Source organism: Anoplophora glabripennis, unplaced genomic scaffold, assembly GCF_000390285.2.
Source record: "Anoplophora glabripennis isolate ALB-LARVAE unplaced genomic scaffold, Agla_2.0 scaffold82, whole genome shotgun sequence".
Lineage (NCBI taxonomy): Eukaryota > Metazoa > Arthropoda > Insecta > Coleoptera > Cerambycidae > Anoplophora > Anoplophora glabripennis.
The window spans coordinates 882,335-905,141 of NW_019416227.1; the positions used below are offsets into that span (position 1 = coordinate 882,335).

The window sequence follows — 22,807 nt, forward strand, 5'->3', positions numbered from 1 at the left end:
GGGTGATATTTAACTCTCAAATTTTTGTTTCAACACTGATAAGGCTTTAGTTTACTTAAGCTGGTCATCGAGCCGTGTCTTTTGGCTCCTTCTAGGCGTTTTGGATCAAGGGTCATTGTTGTTTACACAACAAAAGTAATTGTTTGTTTAAAGCAGTATCAAAAATAAGACTGTGGAGTCAGTAGTAAAGAGGCATCAGTCTGAGGATAACCCAGCAAACTAACAGATCTCTCAGTCTAGACGTTTCGGGTAAAATGCCTCCTCAGTCGGATTTTGTGCCCAAATCCACCCTTGGGATCGTACCGCCGGCTACTAGAAAACATGGAGCAGCTCTTACCGTCGACTTATGGCTGGAAGAGAAGCAGGATACAGATGGTGCAGAAGGACTGTGGAGGGTTCATGATAACTTGTACGATTTGTCGGATTTCATCGACAAACATCCCGGGGGTGACGAATGGCTTGTAGTGACAAAGGTAATTTATATTTAATACATTTCGAACAAAAGAAATATAAGAATTAAGTATCGCATAGAATGTTACCACTTTATGGTGATTTATAACGTTTAATTAATTTAAAGTAAGAATTCAAGGGTATGCATTTGCCGTTTTGGTATACCGATAGATCCATTGTACAACTAACAAAATTTCAAGTATTTGCTTTATTCGCGAACATATTTCTTGTTTAAAAATCAGGTGTACCTCAAGATTCGATACTTGGCCCACTGCATTTTTTACTTTTTATTAATGATATCTCGAATGATTTTAATGTCCACTCTTTGTTGTAAGCTAATGATTTGAAAAATCGACTCTCCACTAACTGTTTACATTTTGTTCAATATTATTTTTTTATTTATGTATAAAAATATTAGTATTTGTTTTGTTTTTTATTCACTGACAATTATTTTTTTAATTCATAGTTTTGCTCTGCTTTTAGTAGGCCAGTCAATAGAAGTCAGTGATTTTGTGTCAAAAGTAGTACTAGCAAACGGACTGTGCCATCATATAAAAGACAGTCTCTAGAAATATGCTTAGGTATATATTGCCTACTCCAGTTTACCATTAATGTATTTTTTATAAACAGTTTTATCCAAAAAACGCATTTTTTTAGTTTTTTGTTTATAAAGCCTCAACTAACCAAGCAATCTGTATATTATAAAGAGACAATTTGTAGAGAATCGAAATACAAATAAAAGAGAGGTCGATCGATCCGATCAGATAATTAGAAACGAAGAAAACCCGGAAAACTTGGAAAATTTAGCGTTTTTTTTTTAAAAAAATTATTACTTCGCCATTTTTTTAAGTTGTAGAGCTGACCCTGTGCACAAAAGTAGTGAATTATAAGTACTTTAAGTGCGCACAAAGCAGGCGCTATCAGACCATTACTTTTGGCACAATTGCAATTTTAAATTTTTGGTGCAAGATTTTGCAAAATTTCTGGAGATTTATCGTATCACCACATACATAGTCCAGGAACTATAGAGTTGGACGCGACCTTTTGTTTCAGCAAGCTGAATTTATCTCTATAGACGCTAAATATTATGTACAATAATATATTAGATTCCACAGTAATAAAAATGGGGGGAAGATTGTTTACAGGGTGGTTAATTGTATAATTTTTACTTAAATTCACGTTTTTCGCTTATAATTTTTTTCCGTTCATTTTCACGAGAAAACAGTGATGTACTTTTTTTTTTCGTCTTCAAAAGACCTACAAAACTAGCCCTCCAGCATAAAAAAATATTGATTACATCAAAAGTTATAAATAGAAGAAGTTTATTTATGACTTTTGAATTAAACATTTATAAACTGCGTTATTATTACCAGAACGATTTGGCATCGCATCCTCTTATTCCTTATCACTGTCTAAAAACTCACATGAAATCTGGAATCGGTAAGTTGAATAGTTTACAAGTTATGGCCTAATAAACAGATTAACTAATTATTAGTCTGGACGATCCAGAGCATCTTCCACAATCGCACTAATTTTTTTCATGGTAAATTTCATAATAATACATTGAAATCTATCATCTATTTTTTTTAATATCAAATTTGCAACCTGTAACTTCGTTGTTTTTCAACGAATTTTGACGACTTTTTTTTAACTTAAAGCTCTTTTCATAAACTTTCCGAATATGTAATAATATATAACTACATATTGCTCGTGCGTCGTATATTTCATTTTGCAACTATGGCTAAAAAAAAAAAAATTCTAGGTTGTAAATTTGAAATTAAAAAAAAAATTATAGATTGTGAAAGATGCTCGGGATCGTCCAGACTAATAATTAGTTAATTTGTTTATAAGGCCATAACTTGTAAACTATTCAATTTACCGATTTCAGATTTCGTGTGAGTTATTAGACAGTGATAAGAAATGAGAGGATGCGATGCCAAAACGTTCTGGTAATAATAACGCAGTTTATAAATGTTTAATTCAAAAGTCATAAATAAACTTCTTCTGTTTATAACTTTTGATCTAATGGATATTTTTTGACGCTCGAGGGCTAGTTTTGTAGGTTTTTTGAAGACGAAAAAAAGTACTTTACTATTTTTTCGTGGAAATGAACGGAAAAAGTTATAAGCGAAAAACGTGACTTTACGTAAAAATTAACAATCCCCCAATTCCCCCCATTTTTATGACTGTGGAAACTAATATGTTATTGTACATAATATTTAGCATCTATAGTGATAAATTCAGCTTGCCGAAACAAAATGTGGCGAAATGGTAATTTCTCAACTTATTTTCCTGGACTATACAATAATATTAAACTATGCTATAACTAACAATATTCAAAATTGTATACCTATATATACACTGCCCCTCATATCCCGATATTCCCCCACTACTCAACCACGTACGCGCGTTAGGCCGTTTTTGAGCAAGTTTAAAGGAATTTTTTAACTATTTCGCATCATTTTATCTGAAAATTAGAATATACGTATTATACTTCTACTTTTAAAATTCGGCTGAAAATTTTAAATCGGACCACCTCCAACGCATTCAGAAATTTTGCAAAATAGTGTACCAAAAAATTCAATTTGCAATTGTGCCAAAATTTATGGTTCCGACGGCGCACGGCGCCTGCTTTGTGCACACTTAAAGTACATAAAATTCACTACTTTTGTGCATAGGGTCAGCTCTACAACTTAAAAAATGGCTGGGTAACGAATTTTTTTTTTAAAACGCATAATTTTCCTATTTTCCGGGTTATCTTCGTTTCCAATTATTCGATCGGATCGATCGACCTCTCGTTTTATTCGTATTTCGATTCTCTACAAATTGTCTCTGTATAGCATTCATATTGCTTCGTTAGTTTAGGTTTTATAAGCAAAAAACTAAAAAAATGCATTTTCTTGTATAAAAATGTTTATGAAAAATTAATTAATGGTGAATTGGAGTAGGAAACATATAAGCATATATCTACAGACTGTCTTTTATATGAAGACACAGTCCGTTTGCTACTAGTATTTTTGTCACAAACAAAACCTCTATTGATTTCCTTCCCCCGTTGGATGAATAAAATAAAATTAATAAATGCATACACTAATAATCAACATTTTTACAAAAGCACATGTTTTCATTATTATTGTTATAGTTTTGTTATTAATATATTGGAAGAGACAAAAATAATTTGACATAATTTTATAAATATGTAACTTGAAAATGGATTTATAAGAAAAAATAGACTATATTCCTTTAATTGAATTTAATTTTGTCGACATTTGAACTCAAATGGACTTTTTACATTAATAATATGCAAAGCAATTGATGATATAACTCTGTTTCAAGTTTCCAGGAGATAAGAGTCGTTGACCTTTGACCCCTATTCAAAAACGTGTATAGGATAATCCTAGTAACTGAAAACCGTCGTTATACTTTTATTCTAATTATTTATTTTAGTCAATAAAAGCAAGGTGACTTGTTCTAGGGAACAGACATCACCGAGGCCTTCGAGGTCCACCACTTAAGCGCAGGCCCAGAAGAACTGCTGAAGAAGTACTTCGTGAGGAAAGCTTCCAAGAAAAGAAACGCACCATTCACCTTCAAAGAAGACGGGTTCTACAAAACTCTGAAGAAGGAGATCCAAAAGGAGCTGAAGAACGTCCCGAAACAAGCATCTAAGAACTCGGTACTCTTCATTGACGCCTTGCTTTTCCTTTTGTTTCTCTTTTCGGTCCTAACTGTGAGATACTGGAGCTATGGATTGGGGGTGATAGCAGGAGTACTCCTTGGGATGGTCACCATCGCCTCCCACAACTTTATTCACAGGAAAAATAACTTCAGGATGTACTACTTCCAATTTTCTCTGCAGCAAGTAAGGTAGGGTTCTTTGGTCAAAGGTATGTCGTATAAGTAAATAAGTTTTGAATTTTTTTGTAGAGAGTTCCGGATCAGCCACATTCTAAGCCACCATCTCCACACGAACACTATCGATGACCTTGAAATGTCCCTTCTAGAACCCCTGCTAGAGTATCTACCCATCAACAAGACGCCTTTGAAGCGATATGGTCAGGCCTTGGTCATTGCCCCGTTGGTATGGCTGACATTTTTCCATGCACCGTTTGTAAAGAGGTAGGTAATGCTAAGATTTTTGCGAAGTGGGATGTTTTTCAACTTTTTAAATATGCAAAATTAAAATAAGTTAAAAAATATGAGACCTCCTACTCTACAATGTGCTAAGAAAGGAGTTTTTGATCTGCGAAATGAATGACCGGGATGTTTCCGGATTTTCTAGTTTTAGAGGTCTGGCAATAAAGCGACCTCTAACGTAGAGCAAGGAATAGTTGCATTAATAGAATTGCGATCGAAGAAAACTACACTTTAACATTATTTTTTTAGGTATAAGGAAGCTTTATCCTGCAAGGGCAAGAACTTGAGGATTACAGACCTGAGCAGTTTCCTCCTGCCCCTTGCTATGTACCTATTCGGAGGTCGATCATTTTTGGACGCCTTTTGGATGTGGAACTACGTCCTCGTCGTCGGCGCCTTGCACTTTGGATTTGTCGGTCTGCACGCTGCCCACCACCACCCGGATATCTTCCACGATGGCGATGTGCCAAGGTATAAACGAAACTCAATTAAATTCCCATGAAAAACAAATTAAGGTACGCTAATTTGTAATTTATAGGTCGACGACGGACTACGACTGGGGTATCAGTCAATTGGACGCAGTTATGGACCGCAAGGAGATCAGCGGATCCCACTTCTTGGTGTTAACCAACTTTGGTGACCACTGCCTCCACCACATGTTCCCCACGTTGGACCACGGCACCCTAGATTACCTCTATCCGGTTTTCAAGAAGGTTCTTAACGATTTCGATCTCGATTTGAGGATGGTCTCTCAGTGGGACACCATCACTGGGGGCTTCCAACAACTGGTGAAGGTCGAGCCTAACACCGCTCCTCCAGATCTAAAGAAGTACAAGAAAAAATAAGTCTAGAATTAGCCGTAGCGTAGAAACTGAGTTTGTAAATATTTGAAATATAGTTGATTTTGGGTTATCTCTTTTAGATGACAAATACAAAAAAATAACAAAACGTATCGTCAATGATTTTTTGGCTAATTTGTTATATTTTTTTTCGTAATTGCTGTAACGATTTTGTTTGTTTGCGTTAGCAGTGGGGTTATCGCGATCGTTGATGTTATTATAAATTATATGGTATATGCGCAAAATGAGATAAGACTTGTTTTATTGAAGATAAATAAAGCTGTAAATGATTTAGCACCTCGTTTTTTTATTATAACAAACCCTATCATGGAAATACAATTTTGATGGGGTCAACTAATTTAAATTTAAGGATATCTTTCTTTATAGCTTTTGCAACCAATGCAACTCTTTCCATATCATAATATTTTTAAATATACTCGTATAAAAGATAGGACGTTTTTTTAAAAAGTTTTTAGCGAGTCGTTGTTGAGATGTTGAGTCAAAGGTGGGGTATTTCCCAACCTTTGAAGTACATCACAAAGTGAAAATAGGTTAAAAAATGTGAAACCTGTACTTTTTGACTTTTTTTGACTTTACTTAAAATATACGTTGTGACGTAATTAACCGAAAATTGAAAATCCAGAATTCTAGAATATTTTATTTTATTACAACAGTAACATGAGGTCTAATTGTTGACAGTAGAATAAAATCTTACACTACGCGCCGTTTCGAAGTTATTAAAAAAAAAAAACAATTTTTTGTCAACTTTGATATTCTCTCTAGGCTAAACGAAGCCACTTAGAACAAAGGTAAGTTTAATCAAATCTGATTGTTTTGATCGCAGAGACCTATACGGAATATTGGCATATTATGTTTAAACAAAAGCTATTAAAAATTAATATTGCGTAATTAATCGTTTAACATATTATGTGAAAGTTAATTATGTAAAAATGTATTAAAAATTCAAACTTAATTTTGGGGTTGACAATATTGTTTTGCCCACATACCTAGTTTTGCCGCAAAATGGTTCGGTTTCATTAATATCTATAATATATAATAGATACATTATTGTCTGTGGCAACCTCTATCGAAGTGCACGGACACACTGAATTTATAGAATCCTACCTAAAAAAAATCGCTGCAGAAATCATTAGTTGTACAGGACAAGAGGGTTGCAGAAATCCCTGAGTATACTATTTATAGGGGAGCTTATACATACAACCAATGGCACATATCATTAGTTTTATACATAAGAGTAAATAAATAAGAGGATTTTTTGACTGTCGGCAGCAGTACAGTGACTTTCGTCACTGTAGGCAACTCTAGGCAACAGCGGCAGAGTGCGCCATCTGTAATTGGTATAACAAACGACGCACACGGAAACCACAGACCATAAAGCCATAAAGTAATTAAGGAGACTGCATGAGAAAACACAATTAGAGTAACCTCTAATTCTACTGTTTAATAGATGTCGCTGCACCATAATGCGGTAATGTAATAAAATTGACCAATATTTCATAAGTAATAGATTACAAAACGGCTTTGATAATTAAAATTAAGTGAACCATTAACATATGTTTCATGACTCATTACTTATGAAACTCTTTAATTATCACTTGATTAAATGAAAAAGTTAAAGCAGTTATGTTTAAATGTGTGACAAATATATAAATTGTTATGAAAAAAATGTACAAGAAAACTATTGTTATTATTTTTTGAAAGAAACCATTAAAACTGCAAATTTTAAAGAATTATTTACCTGCTTTTATGTAAAATGCATCGTACAGTTGCTTGCCAAAAGTTATGATTAAATACATTTGTTTCGAACTAATTGGTTCTCATCAGTACGATGTACTGCAGATTTCTTTTAAATGTGGGAGTTGAGGTACTCATAGTATGTACAACATGGTACACTTATAGCACTTACAGTAAATTACTATTTTGAATATGTGTATTTAGGTTTTTTAAAAGGTGGAGGTGAAAAAGTTTGGCAGCTCGTACTCTGAAAATTTTGTAACGTTACGTTAACAAACTGTTTTCCTGAATATTGGATACTATCGGAGGTGATATATTATTACAATTAATAGCATTCCTATTACTATTTTTAAAACATTTTTAACTCAAAATGGTCTTCACAAAAATAATAAACTGTGTTTGTCAGAGTAAAGTCTGGTTTACATAATTTTCGAACTGATTCTATCCACAGTAATTGTCTGTCTATTGGTTTATTGTAATTCTGAGAAAAATTTTATGATGTGCATTTGCAATTTCGAGCACAACATTGGCGTTTAGTTATACCAGAGGTGAACTTATTTTGGATAAAAAAAACTAAATAAAAAGCAATAAAGTAGTTCAGATGATTGATTCAATAAATTACATTAATCTAAAACGAAACAAATTTATTAATGCACAAAACTCAATAGCCTACCAAAATAAACTAATAAAGATAATCGCATACTTTCTATTTCTATTGATTGAAAGATTGGAAGATTGGGAATACGGAAATATTGGAAATACAGATTGGATCTGTGATTGCAGGTTTTCGTTTAAAAATTTCTATAAAGAACAATGTTTTGCCACACCAACACGAGATGGCCTCAGCGAATGCATACTCCGTCCGCCCTATCCAATCAATCCTCTTATTCATTTATTCATCTACAAATTAGTACAAGTAGAAAATAAAAGGAGAGTATGACCTACCCGACAAAGCCCGGTGCCTACTCCAGAAAAAAAGATCTAATATTATTATCTTTGTCATATCGGTAAGTCGGTGACTGCGTCCTTTTTCTTAGAATCAAATATGCGGTCGCTGATTTCGAGAGCTTTTTTTAGAGGCCACTATAGAGCTTACAGCCCTGAGCCCACTCTAAGCAAAAGTTACAGCTACGCCCATGTCAAAAATATAAAAAATTCATGTTATTAGGAAAAAAAACATATCTATTTAATTCGCGGTTGAAAGAAATCTCCTCGTTTTATTTTAACTTTGTCCTGTCTGTAATCTAACTTTTTTTTTTTACTTGTCTGTCACAAATCCATCACGTATCGAAGTTTAATATACACATTATTTACGATTTAATTGGTTCTTTATAGATTTTTTTAATACATTAACACGGGCTGGCACTTGATAAGAGATGGAAAGCTAAGACGTGGTTACCACTCTGCACTATAATCTCTCTTATCAAAGGCCAACAAGTCCGATAAACAGTAGGTACTATATATATATATCGATGTTATTATCGGCAACTATGTATATACGAGTGGCAATGGTGATTTTTCGAGCGAAAAATGCCTCCTCAGTCTGATTTTGTGCCGAAATCGAGTTTGGGAATAGTTCCTCCAGCTACCAGGTCTCGCGGTTACGCTTTAACTGTCGACGTTTGGTTAAATGAAAAACAAGACACAGACGGCGCGGAAGGACTATGGCGGATTCACGATGGCATTTACGATTTGCAGGATTTCATCGAAAAGCATCCCGGTGGGTCGGATTGGATTTCTATAACCAAGGTACTCGAACAGCTTTCACTACATAAAATAATTTCTTTGAAATTGTCAATTTTAGAAAAACAATTATTTTTCGAAAACTGTCATAAAAAGTCGACATTTTCGTTAAATTTTCAGTTGACAAAGTGAGTCACCTAGCTGCAAAATACTTTTATATTCTAGAACTCCAGTCTTTTTCGTTCTAGAACATATAGTCCAGTATACAACGGTAAAAATGGGGTATTACCTCCGAATTCTTGACGCACGCACCGATTTTCATGAAAATTGGTGAGTAAGCTCATTTCACCCTCCTTTACAAAAGTTACTTATCCATAATATGTGTTTTTTGCTTTTAGGGGGTGAAAACTACCCCTTCTTGCAAAAGGCGTAAAAACCATAGATTTAAGTGTAATGTCAATAGAATAAGCATTCTTTTATGTTTTGAATAATAATTTTTGGTTTGTAGCAACATTTCAAGGTTTAAAATCGACCCTTTATGAGGAAAAAAAAATTAGTTTTCGCAGCTCTGAAATGTTTTGACGGAGCAATAATGAAGAATTGAATATTTTTTTATGTTTATGAAATAGTACATGATTTATTACCACCCTTATTGCAGAAAATAAAGCAAAAAATGTTTTTCACATCTTCATAGCATTTATAATGAATGAAAGACTCGTCACTGTTTATAATATTCATTGCAACGTTTCAATCCTTAATGAGGAATTTGAGAATTTTTACCTGCTTCAAAACACTCAACGATACATTACTAAATTCAACGAGATTACTTAAAACTCGAAACATAAATTATGTAATTAGTGAAAGGGAAAATAAAAATGATTTGTGTATTATACAATAATTATATTTTATTATCAAAAATTTACATATCATCTAAAGAACTATCATCACTGTCGACTTCCTTTGTTTGGTCCGTAATTGGAGGACAACATACATGCGTGAGCGTATTTGTACATGTATTACGACTCGAAAACTATCGGAAATTAAGCCATTTACACGATCCGACATTTTCACTGAATAATACAATTCGTTTTTCCACGATAACTTTTTTAATTTTTAATATTTTTCATCGCTCCAAAAAGCAATTTGCAGGGAATTGAAAGAGATACAAATCAACCTTTATAGTTGAAGGGTCTTGAACTCTTCGTTTTCGAGATTTTTAGGTTTTAAGGGCTCAAAGAAGGTAGTCCTTGCACGCAAATGCAAATTAAAAAAAGGAATATCCCAGTTAATGTTAAAAATTGAAAGAGAGCAAAAATAGTATTTAAAAAACCTTTAATTTTGAACTCTTGCATTTTAAAACTAATTTTTTTTTTTCATTATTTCAAACTTTTTTTTAAATTTAGTCATTCTAAACCGGTCAAATTTGCAGAGCCTAAAATTAGTACCTAAATAAAGTCAACTGTACATGGATTACGCTTAGTTTCAATTTTTATGGTTCAGCCATAGATTTTATTGTTGATTTTTCTCCGAAAAAATGAGATGACCATTTTATTTTCATCATTACTCCGCGAGTTTTTGAGCTACGAAATTTTTTCAAAAAGCATTTTAAAGGTTTTTTCCAAGCACTTTAAAAAGGTTATATTAATTTTCTTCGAAAAATTAGTTCTTTCGCCATTATTTTACGGTAAAAGGTTCGATTTTACTTTCCGAAAAATAAACAAATAATCACCTTTAGAGAGTGATAACTCGGTTATTATTACATCTACGGTAATCAATCGATTCGTTATTTCAAAAGCTTTATTTTTGCTTTATATGGATTTTTCGATAAAACGCAAGGTTTTCGAGTTATTTATCAAAAATTTTTTCTAGATGTTACTATTTTCAACTTTAAACAGTAAAATTTGATATATCTGAGTTTTCTATTAAAAATGGTAATGTTGTTTTATATCGAAAAAGTAATCCGTTTTCGAGAAAAATCGATTTAAATATTATGTTATAACACATTCCAAATTGTGTATTTCAAAGCACATAAATCAGTTTTTCTTGGAAATGGAGCATTTTATCGAAAGAAATAAATAATTATGTAATAATTATTTGAAAATTTCGACAAGCAAAAAAAATTGGGACGAATATTAGCCGACGACCCCCTCAATTAAGACGCCCCTGATCAAAATATTTAAACAATTTCATGATAATCTATTTCGACTATTAATCAGCGTTCATGGTGTCAAAATTCATAATTTTCCTTGAACCCATTTCAGAAATATTAAAAAAAATGATTTTTTTTGGGGCCCCATTTAGGGGGGCATATCTCCCTTAGGATGCATTTCTCGACCAATATGAAGAAATATTCTTATTTTTGGCAATAGAATCAATTGGTAAATTATTGGGCACTAATTCTGGGACACCCTGTATATGTATCCGCTACCGTACTAGAACGCCACCACCCATAGTGGAAATATCAGCCCTTGCGTTTAAGTTGCTATTTCTTTTGGCACATTGGTTAACACATTTTTCCTAACATATAAAAAACCTTCGACTTGTAGGATGTAAAGCACAGAATTTGCGATATATTTTCAGTTGGTCTGGACTTGAAATCACAAAACATCTTGGAGTATTAGTTTTGGAATCGGGAATTCTTATAATAATAATTGAATCTTTGTCTTCTATATCATCTATCGTTATCTTTAGTGGCTCGTCTCTTCTCAAAGCTCGACAAACACCAATTATTAAAATGACCAGAAAAGTTGTCCAAAAGTAGTTAAATCGATCGCTTTATTATATTAATTTAAATTACCTTTTCTAGCAGAAATCTATTATCAGGTGCTTCTTGTAAAAATCTCTTAAATTCCTCTTTCGTTACAAATTTTTATTTTCTGAATTTCGGACGATATCCAACTGATTTGCTTTTCAAATATGGTATTAATTTATTAATTTTGGAAATTTTGTGATATTTCATTTTTTTGATATTCAGTATACTTTTTAACATTGAATTTACTGACGTCGAAATTTTTTGAAAAATCTCGAATTGATATTTTCCATTCTTGAATGGAAAAGTACCATTACACGGTTATCAGACTTTAACTCTACCCTTCGACATAGGGCACAGACATCACAGAAGCCTTTGAGGTCCACCACCTGACGTCTCTATCCGAAGAACTAATGAAGAAATACTTCGTAAGAGAAGCGAAATCCAAGCGAAACTTTCCCTTTACATTCAAAGAAGACGGATTCTACAGGACCCTGAAGAGAGAAGTAAACAAGGTGGTGAAAACGTTACCAAAACAGTCACCGAAAACCTCCGATTTTTTAATCGACGCCATGGTGGTGCTCCTGTTCACTTTTTCAGTTATGGCGGTGAGGTACTGGAGCTTCTGGTTGGGGATACTGGCAGGGTTATTCCTTGGACTTGTAACTGTGGCCGCGCACAACTACATCCACAGAAAGGACAACCTTAGGATGTACTACTTTCAGTTCTCCTTAATGCAAGTGAGGTATGTATGAGTTCTAGAAGATGTTTTCTGATTAATACTTACCCTACTGAATTTTGTAGGGAGTTTAGGATTGTCCACGTCCTAAGCCACCATCTTCTCACGAATACCATCGACGATTTAGAGATTTCCTTATTGGAACCTTTGCTGAAGTACTTACCCATAGATAAGACGCCATTAAAGCGATATACCTCTTGGCTTATGGCTCCCCTGGTGTGGTTTACTTTCTTCCATTCATCTTTAGTTCGAAGGTAGAAAATATTTCGTTCTTCCACCTATATTTTTTTTTGTATTTTCGCTCTTTTTAGATTAATAGATGCACACCACTTCAATTGTAGAAATTTGAAACTCACAGACTTAACAGCTTTAATTTTACCTGCTGTTATGTACTTTTTTGGAGGACGGTCACTATTCTCCACCTTTATAATGTGGAATTTCATCATCGTCGTCGGATCGTGCCACTTTACTTTTGTTGCTTTGCACGCTGCTCATCATCATCCAGAAATATTTCACGATGGCGACAGCCCTAGGTAATTTCTACCAGAATCACATAACAAACATGTCTATTAAAACACTTTATTGTGGTTTTAGGAGTCAACAAGGGTACGACTGGGGTCTGAGCCAATTGGACGCGCTTATGGAGCGTAAGGAGACCACTGGGTCACAGTTTATGGTACTCACGAACTTTGGCGACCATTGCCTCCACCACATGTTCCCAACTTTGGACCATGGGTCTCTGGAACATCTCTATCCTATTTTTAACGATGTCCTCGACAAGTACGGCGTCAATTTGAGGATGATTTCACAGTGGGACGCCGTAATCGGAGGATTCCAACAGCTTGTGAGGGTTGAGCCCAATTCCAATCCACCTGATTTGAAAAAGAATAGATAAATAATTACATAGCCACACAAAAAAAGAAAAGTAGTCTGTACTTTTCAAGCGACATATGTTATCTGTAGTATTTTTGCCTCCTGATCAACAAACCCGGGGCAAAAATGAACCAACAAAACAAAAGAAATTCCCAAACCCAAAAAAAAAAAGGAAAAAAATAGCAAAATTTCATGAAAAAGTGATAAGAAAAATACAAAAATTTTTTTTTCTATATTCAAATGTTCATTTATATAGTTAAGACCCCGCCCAAGGTGAATCCACGATCAGCATTAAAGGTACTTTTTCTAACCTCAAAAGAAACGGGTCAATTAAAGTCAGATATCACGAACTTTCAAACAATAACAGATTCGCGCCAAATTTGGTATACGGGGGTTTTCTGGGCCGCTGATCACGGATCCGAGGTCAATTTTGCAAAATTCAAGATGGCGGATCCTAGATGACCGACCAAATTTTCAAAAAATAACAGATTCGCATCAAATTTGGTAAACGGGGGATTTTCGGGGTCGCTGATTACGTATTCGAGGTCAGAATTGCGAAACTCATTTTGTAATATTTTACTTTATAACCTGAGTACTCAATCATGTGTTAATTTATTTTTTTTCGGCTATATCTTGTTCTTTTTTCTGTAAAAGATCTATTCACAGGTTGAATTTTGTAAATCTGATCTCGAATTCGTGATCAGCGACCCCAAAAATCCCCTTATGCCAAATTTGATGCGAATCTGTTATTTTTTGAAAATTTGTGGGCCATCTTGGATCCGCCATCTTGAATTTTGCAAAATTGACCTTGGATCCGTGATCAGCGACCCCGAAAATCCCCGTTCACCAAATTAGGCGCGAATTTGTTATTTTTTGAAAATTCGTGATATCTGACCTTAATTGACCCGTTTTTTTGAGGTTAGAAAAAGAACCATCAATTCTGACTGCTTCACGTTCGGCGGGATCTTAACTATATAAATGAACATTTGAATATAGAAAAAAAATTCTAGTTTTTCTAGCACTTTTTCGTGAATTTTTGCTATTTTTGACCTATTTTTTGAGGTTAGGAAATTCCTGTGATGTGATAGCTCAATTCTGACACCGGATTCGTGATCAGGAGGCAAAAATACTACTGGCAACATATGTCGCATGAAAAGCACAGACTACTTTTCTTTTTTGTGTGGCTGTGTTATTTTTCAAATATATTCTTATTGTATTTGCAAGTAAAGGAAAAAATGTTTTTATTAGTTCGATAAATTTATAAAGCTTAAACAGAAAGGGCCAAATATTGTACCTTGAGGTTCTCAACATCGTCGTTTAGGTTAAAAAAATTGATTATAAACTAAAATGAGAGTACACTATGAAACACAAGCAAGTGGTGTGTCACTTTAAGATAAATACTAATAAATAATTAATTTTTTAATATTGTTTTCTTTATTTAAATTATTCTTCAACCGTCACAAAACTATGACTATGACTGTCGCAAGTCTCTAAGATTGATATTTTCCTTACTGAGAAAAAAAAATGGTATCTTAGCAACAAAAGTATTCACTCTTAATCCTAGGAGCTGAAGTTGACACTTTTAATTTTAATCCTAATATAACAATATACCATTATTTCACTAGTGATTAAAATTTGAATTACGTCGCTAAAAAACAACTTGCCAAATACAAAACTGCAACCGACAAAATCATTTATGCTACTTTAATTAGTGTGCATGTATTTTTAACAAATCCCCTGTGTGTTACGGATCTTTAATTAGTTTATTGACAGCTGCTGTTTGATATTTAATAGCTCTTATTATTCCTCTCTGATAATTACAGCCGTTGTACAGTGACAATGCGGTTTTCTATCATATCAAAGTTCATATTCAAGTAGGCAGTGTTTTGATATCTGGTTATAAACATTGCTAACTCTGTTTATTGTGTTTATTTGTCATGTTCTAGTTAGCCTGTATATGTAGACAAAGTTGCCTCCAACATATATCGTAATTTATAATGAAAAGTAAGTACCTACAAAAATTAAAATGCTACCAAAAACTGAAATAAAATCCATTACAACTTTTTTTCAAATAACCACCGTACTATAGTTTTCCGATAAAATATCATTCGACCTATTGTTTTGAATCATTAAGCAAAATCTACTGTTTAAATAGAATTATTATTCTAGTATTGCGTTGAATGAAAGTTACATTATAAATAATGTATATAGAATAATGATTTACATATCTAGAATAATTAATTGCAAGGAATTTATTTCGATTGTAATACAGATCAATTGATACCTATTATACAAAGGTTTTGGTTATCAATTTTATCTTAATGAAAATAATTTTGTTTTGTAATGCAAACTTTAATAGGAGTAGGTTAAATAAGCTTTTTATTGACACAAAACTACATTTTTGGAATTATCACAAAAAATAAAGGCTTAAGGATATATTATGAGAAGATACATACAAAAAAATATATTTTAAAGATGTTTTATATGAAAATTTTCCAATTAACTTTATTAAATCTCTTTACTAGAGTCAAAGGCTGTCAGCATTTTTTCTATTCACTAAGAGCAAACAATATTGATGATTAATTTAAAGTCACAGTATAAATAGGTTTTATATGCATAAATGTTTTTATAAACGATATTTCCTTCAACTGGAAACTTACGTGAAAATAGTAAGCAATGTGCGACACGCACCTTAGTTGGTATCGTCGATAATACAACTCACATTTTTCTTTCTAGGACCATGGGCAGTTTTTTGGACCAAAAGTTTATCCAATCAGCGAAAAATTATTTGTCGAAGCAACTGTTTCCACCGAACCATAAATCTCGGTCAGAAATGAACAAATTGTCCAGTCTTGGAATAAAATATCCAACTCTAAGGGACCATCCCCTCCACAGTGCCCTAACCTGGTTGAACGGGAAAAGGGCTGACGATGGAGCCGAGGGATTTTGGAGGATCCACGATTGTTTGTATGACTTTACTGAATTCATTAACATGCATCCTGGAGGGAAGGACTGGTTAAAATTAACCAAGGTAAAAATAAATGTTATCATTACAAAATAGTCCAAAAGGTTTGTCTCAAAATTTTAAAGTGATGTTCAAGGTTATTTGAAGGTCAACCGTTGTTTTTTATGGTAATACAATTTTTGTGCCTGCATCCTGAAAGAGCGAGATATATAGTTTTGCAGATATAAAAATTTTGTTGAAATAAAAGTCGTAGTGTTTTTTATGAAACATCTGTTTGTAGCAAAAAAACAATTCAAATTTAAATATCGATGTTTCAGATACAACTTAATATTGATAAAGTTAACTTAATAAAAAAAACCTACAACTTTCACTTTAACAAAATTTTTTTTTATATTTGCAAAACTAATCGAGATAAGTTGGGTGGGAAAGTTAAGTGAGACATCCTGTACAATGTAACTCATTATTTTCATCTTGAGAATGTTTATACAATTTTATTAATCATGCGTCCTGTGTGACGTTTTATAACATGACCATGGCACAAACAATTTGGGAAAAATACAAAACCACATTAACATGCGTCATATGTTATATAATTATTTTCCGTTTTACCAAATTAACTAACCATTTAGCTGTAGGCGACTAGGCGTAGTCCATTACAAGGCCAAAAATATTTAAACAAAGTTGAACTACGATTTTGATAAAAGTAAATTGTAACAACAAACTGAAAATCCTTCTTCCAATTCTAAAACATACGGGAAAAGATTTATTTATATTTTATGTCGTATTCCTTCAGGGAACAGACATCACAGAGGCCTTCGAATCCCATCACGTCTCCCCCGCCCCACAAAAAATGCTGGCAAGGTTCTTCGTGGCCAAGGCAAGGCAACCTAGAAACTCACCATTCACCTTCGAAGAAGACGGTTTCTACAGGACCCTCAAGAAGAACGTCTACGAGAAGTTGTCTACTTTACCGAAAAATCCAGTACATAGATCTAAGTATATCACAGACTGTTTGTTTGCTTCTTACATCGTATCGGCCTTGTTGTCGGTGTACTTGAAAAGTCTTTTGGTAGGGACAGTGGCTGGGTTGATGCTTAGTATGGCCGCTATAGCGGCTCATAACTTTTTTCACCAAAAGGACAGCTTTAGGATGTATTATTTTGACTTTACCATGATGCTGTCCAGGTAAGTTGGTTTAGGTTAATAGATTGCATGAAAAGGTGGCCAACAGATGGAAATCGTATTGACAGTAGTTACTGAAACGCTACTTATTACACCGATAAAAAAAATACACGTGCTGTTAAATTAAATGAGGTAAGCTCCATTTTCAATCGAAAAGGTATGGGATTTGACAGAAACGACTAATAACGTCATCAATAATTATATTTTTTCCAGAAACATTCCCAAATTTTTTTCCTGTTAAAAACTCTCTTCTTTCTAATTTTAACTTTTATTACAGAAATTTTTCTGTAATACCTCCCGTTTAAAAGTTACAAGCAATATCGTCCTAAAGAGTCTCAAAAGAAATACCACCTAAAAATCACATTAACGGTGGAAGAATCGAGTAGTCGATGGAAAATAAATGCATAAATGTCACAAAATACTTGTATTGAGTAATATACGAACGTCAAACGTTTAACTTTTGTGCTTACAAAATGTTTTCTCATTCTGAAAAAGTTGATATGTTGCTAATTTACGGCGAGTCACAAAAAAATTCAAGAAAAGCTGTAGAGTTATATCGAGAAATGTATCCAGAGCGCCCCATTCCTGATCATAGATCTTAATTGGAGGCGACCTTGCGACGAAATGAAGACGCATTTTGTGTTCGGAAAAATCAAATAATTGAGCGAAGGGTAAGAAACAATGTTAATACAGCTATAGTACGATCGTATACGATGCAAAGTAGAGCAAAAAATTGTCGGTCTTTTATCAAAGGAAAATCGTGTCATCATTTTTAGGAGGCGTAAGATGAACCGTTTCAAATTTAAAATGAAATTGAATGTAAAATCTGAAATACCGCCGCATACGCACTGTGTTCTGGTACTAGCTGTAGTCGGCCAGGTGCATCGAGTATACGAAGTGGTCGGTTATATGTCAAATACTAACCTGGCGAGCTTGATCGTAGAGCAGGGAACAATAAACAGTGGCGCGTACAGAGGTGAAATGTAGTACATATGTGGAATTTAAATAACGAATTGGATTTATAATAAATTACATTTAAAACAAATAGTTTATGAGAATAAAGGGATTTTTGTAGGAACAGGGTTCCAGACGTGAACTGATCTCTTCATCGCACCCCATTACGATTCTTTTTTTTATAAGGAGAACGAAGTTTCAAAGCAAAAACCTTGTATAACAGATATACTATAAATATTTACAGAATGAAAACAAAATATAAATCCTTTGATATGATTCTATCAAATGAAAACACTAACAACAATTCTCTACCAATCTCAACAAAATAAGTTATTTTTCTATCGAACAAGAAATGTTAACAAATTATAAACAAAATATAAATTCTATGATTTATGTACTGTACGCCAAACTCCATTTTTCTCATCTTCATTTAATATTAATTTCTTCTTTGCACCCCCTTTTTTAGGTTTCTTAACGTCTCCTTCAATTTTCTTCTCTCTTAAAATTTTGAAAACAGATAATTCGCTTACTCCAGTATATCTAGAACACATTTCCACCAAACCAGTCTTCAGTTTCATGGGATGATCCTTTTCTAAAGGGTTATAGACATTTAATATTATCGTTTTTTCTCTGTAACTTAATATAGATTTTTTGTACCCACAGCAGTACATCCGGCTCGCGAACATCCAGGCACCGCCTCCATTTATCCATATAACGACAACAGAGCAATAATAATACAAAAAACTTCACTTCACTAGCACAGAAAATATAATAGCATTTACGATTCACAAACAACAGCCCGAAACACACACACAGCACACAAATAAAACACTAAAAACACTTTTGTTACGGAGCACAAGAAATATGATTTCACTCACAAATTCTCAAATAATAGCGCGAAACACACATATAGCCCGAAAGAAATATAATTGCACTTATAACAGTTATAACCTCACAAATATCGCGAGCGAGAAACACGCAGCACCAATACAACCGAAACGAAACTGACCACGCCAGGCCGGTACGCGCGCCGCCGCAAAAAACACAAGACACAAGTCATGTGAGGGATAATAAAGGGAGTAATAAATGTATTGTTGTCCTGCCGCCCAATGTGCGAAGGAGATGCCTTTGTTTTTCATTTTGTCCTTCATAAATATATAACTGTTAATCCATAATGCATAAAGAAATTATTCAATTTCCAAAACCCCCTATAAAATGTGTTGCACTGATTCCCTTGACAGGCAATGATTTATTACTTTGCATCGACTACGATCGTACTATAGACTGTTACAGTATTTCGAACAAAATCCACGAAATTCTATACGGCGGCAAGCTAGCCGGGAATTGAATTTGGATAAATCAGCCGTTTAAGGAATTTTAAAGACCAATGGGTATCATGACTACAAAATTCAGAATTTGGAGTAAGAACAGATTTAATTTTATAGCTCAAACTGTAGTAAATGTAGAAACTGTTGATCAGAACCTTTTTCGGTACGTTCTTTATATCGACGAAAGACGGTTTTCGAGTGATTCAAAATAATAAGATATTCTGTTTCTACAATACTTTTTTTCCGATTGCAAAATAAGAAATTTGATATTTTTCATATAAGTAACTATAAAAATTTTACTTCAAAAATCAAAAAGAAAGTTGTAAGTTATTTTAACAAAGTGAAAACTATTAAGCCAGTATATATATTAAATGTTTTATTCTTTTATATACACAAAATAAAAAGTAGATTTATTATAATGGTACAATCATAATTTATCGCAAAATTAATAATTCAATCGTATAGAATTACAATCAGTTTTCAATCAATCAGTTGAACAACTTTATTCAACTTTCTGAAACAATCAACAAACTTAGCACAATTTAAATACTTGAAATTGGCCGAAATGTCAACATTTTTAAGCAATGTTTTGCAACCATTTCCTGCAAATGTTGGGCTTCCATAAGTACACTGGCGCTGAACGTTGCATATATTTGCCCATTGTAGACTTAATTCTTCATTCTCTTTTATCATATGTTCGAATAATGTGTACTTAATTTTTTCCATGTTAAAGATTTTTGTTAGGAAAAACAGAGGATTAACTTATTACACCGAACAAGCTACAGTATCCGCACATTCAGATTTTTCAAAAATATGGAATCGATACAAAGCATCAAACATTCACCCTGAATATTCTATGAAATTATTATACGTGTTTTATACGATTACAATGCCTCTCATGTATAACCGTGTCATCTATTAGTTGCGTGTAAAAATACACTGAATCATTTATTCAACTGATTGATTGAAAATTGATTGTAATTCTATACGATTGAATTATTAGTTTTGCTATAAATTATGTTTGTATCATTATAATAAATCTACTTTTTATTTTGTGTATATAAAAGAATAAAACATTTAATATATATATATTGGCTTAATAGTTCTTATTTTGCAATCGGAAAAAAAGCGCCACACCAAATATTTTGGTTCAGGGCTTAAAATGATGTTCAAGTATTGTAGAAACAGAATATCTTATTATTTTGGAGTGACTCGAAATTTCATTTAAATTCGCTCAGGAGCACCGTGAACGGTAGTGGACTTAGAAAAAACTTTTCTACGCGTTTTTTTGTTACTGCATCCCTTTAGCTCAATGACGTGACATTCAAAACAGCATTGTTCTCGTCTATCGCTTACTCTATTGGCTATTCAGTGACAGTGTCACACGTTGGCATCTACCTGTAGAAAAGCAAACGCATCCTTCATTTCGCATTCCTGGTAACCAGATCACGATGTTTATTTCCGTCTGGGTTTATTTAAAAACGTTATTTGTTCCACCCCGTTCGAAAATAACCGTCCGCTTATTTTTAGGGACTGGCGGATAAGTCACGCCCTGAGTCACCACCTGTATACAAACACCGTGAACGACTTGGAGATCTCCTTCGCGGAGCCATTTCTACGATACTTGCCCACGAAAAAAAATTTCGTCGTACGATATTTGTCCTGGGTCTACTCGCCTGTCATTTTTGCCCTGCTCTTCCCAGCCAGTTTTACGAAAACGTAAGTGGCTAAATTGGAAAGACGATATTTGATATTGTTCGCATGACATTCTACACCAGTGAGGTTTCTTTATAGGGTCGTTTGGCCAAGGACTGAGTGCTAGGCACCTTAAATTAATCCTAAACGACGTACAACAGCAACGAAATTAAACCGCTAATGATACGCACGAAATGAAAACAATTATATGTCGTGAAGTACGGAGATTGCGCCATTCTGTCCGTTCCATCGACCAATAGTTTCGTAACGACATGCTTGATCATTCATGACCAAAATATAGAAAGATAATCATTTTTTTCAAGATAGAATGTCAAAAAATATAAGGGTGATAAAATGTTATGTGAATATCCCTGGACATATACGGTGTGTTTTTTATTAGTGAACCAATTATTACTAATTATTTATCGTGAACAATTTTCAGTTTGTTACAAATGGTGTTTGTAGGACAGGAATTCACATGGCCAATAATTTTACCTTTAACTGTGCCCGTCCTAATGTTGCTGGTAACAGGAGAGTCGGCAGCATTTTGTGGCACCATGTTTTTCTGGATCATCACAGTCGGTGGTCTACATTTCGGATTAGTAGGAATAAATGCGGGTCATCACCATCCTGATAGGTTCCACGACGGCGACAAAGCAAGGTAAAAAAAAACGTTTCGGTCTTGTTGAAATTTAGAGAGATATACTCAACACCGAGAAGATTTCTGTTTGACTTTCTTTTTTAGGCCTAAAGAGGAACAAGACTGGGGTATATTCCAGTTAGACGCAGTTATGGACAGGAAAGATATAACTGGTTCCCATTTTCTCGTGCTTACCAATTTTGGAGACCACGCCCTGCATCATTTGTTTCCCACGGTGGACCACGGCCTACTCGACTATTTATATCCGGTGTTTTTGGAGACTTGTAAACAGTTCGGGACCGAGTGGATTCTATCCACGCAACTGGAGACGACGAAAGGGCAATACAGACAGCTGGCCAAGGTCGAACCGAAAAGGTCTCCTCCCAAACCAGTTGGTAAAGGGAACAAACTGGAATGAAAAACACGGGTTTTTCTATGAATTCACTAGTAGTTGGATGGGAAATTGTTTGATGTTACTATATTTTATTGAAAGAAATGGAGGAGTTGATTTTATTTACAATTAAAGTTTAATTTTTCTAGTTTACTGGTTCTTATTCTAATTCTGCCCTTTTGTTGTTGTGATTTTGTTTAAGGAAGCACTAAGTTCATATCTGTATGTCTATTTTAGAAAACATTTTGGTGCTTAATCATTTTCGTGTAATCTTAAATAAAGTTCAAACAGTGCATATGTCTGGAAATATCTTTATTTATTGTTTCTACAACATTTCATCCTATACAAAGAACACGATGAAAATTTGTTTGTTTAAAAATTGTGAAAGGGGTGTCGAAATTAGAACTGGGATGTTTATAATTCTCTC

The 22,807-nt window shown here is 33.7% G+C and overlaps 3 protein-coding genes across 4 annotated transcripts; all 3 read left to right on the forward strand.

Moving 5' to 3' along the window:
- Positions 1-172: 172 nt before the first annotated feature.
- Positions 173-5,720, forward strand: LOC108903486 (cytochrome b5-related protein). The gene is made up of 5 exons (XM_018705694.1): positions 173-473; positions 3,926-4,317; positions 4,378-4,569; positions 4,837-5,058; positions 5,126-5,720. The coding sequence occupies exons 1-5, from the start codon at positions 255-257 to the stop codon at positions 5,430-5,432; spliced, it is 1,332 nt and encodes a 443-aa protein (XP_018561210.1). The 5' UTR covers positions 173-254; the 3' UTR covers positions 5,433-5,720.
- A 2,943-nt stretch (positions 5,721-8,663) lies between these two features.
- On the forward strand, positions 8,664-13,307 carry LOC108903429 (cytochrome b5-related protein). Its single transcript, XM_018705602.1, has 5 exons — positions 8,664-8,930; positions 11,967-12,358; positions 12,418-12,606; positions 12,664-12,885; positions 12,947-13,307. The coding sequence occupies exons 1-5, from the start codon at positions 8,712-8,714 to the stop codon at positions 13,245-13,247; spliced, it is 1,323 nt and encodes a 440-aa protein (XP_018561118.1). The 5' UTR covers positions 8,664-8,711; the 3' UTR covers positions 13,248-13,307.
- A 1,815-nt stretch (positions 13,308-15,122) lies between these two features.
- LOC108903447 (cytochrome b5-related protein) lies at positions 15,123-22,677 on the forward strand. 2 transcript variants are annotated; one of them, XM_018705641.1, is made up of 6 exons: positions 15,123-15,229; positions 15,962-16,256; positions 16,984-17,375; positions 21,185-21,373; positions 21,792-22,010; positions 22,095-22,677. In XM_018705641.1, the coding sequence occupies exons 2-6, from the start codon at positions 15,966-15,968 to the stop codon at positions 22,405-22,407; spliced, it is 1,404 nt and encodes a 467-aa protein (XP_018561157.1). In that variant the 5' UTR covers positions 15,123-15,229; positions 15,962-15,965; the 3' UTR covers positions 22,408-22,677. The 2 variants fall into 2 exon arrangements, with proteins under 2 accessions (XP_018561157.1, XP_018561156.1); XM_018705640.1 differs by lacking the exon at positions 15,123-15,229 and adding an exon at positions 15,885-15,903.
- The last annotated feature ends 130 nt before the right edge of the window (positions 22,678-22,807 follow it).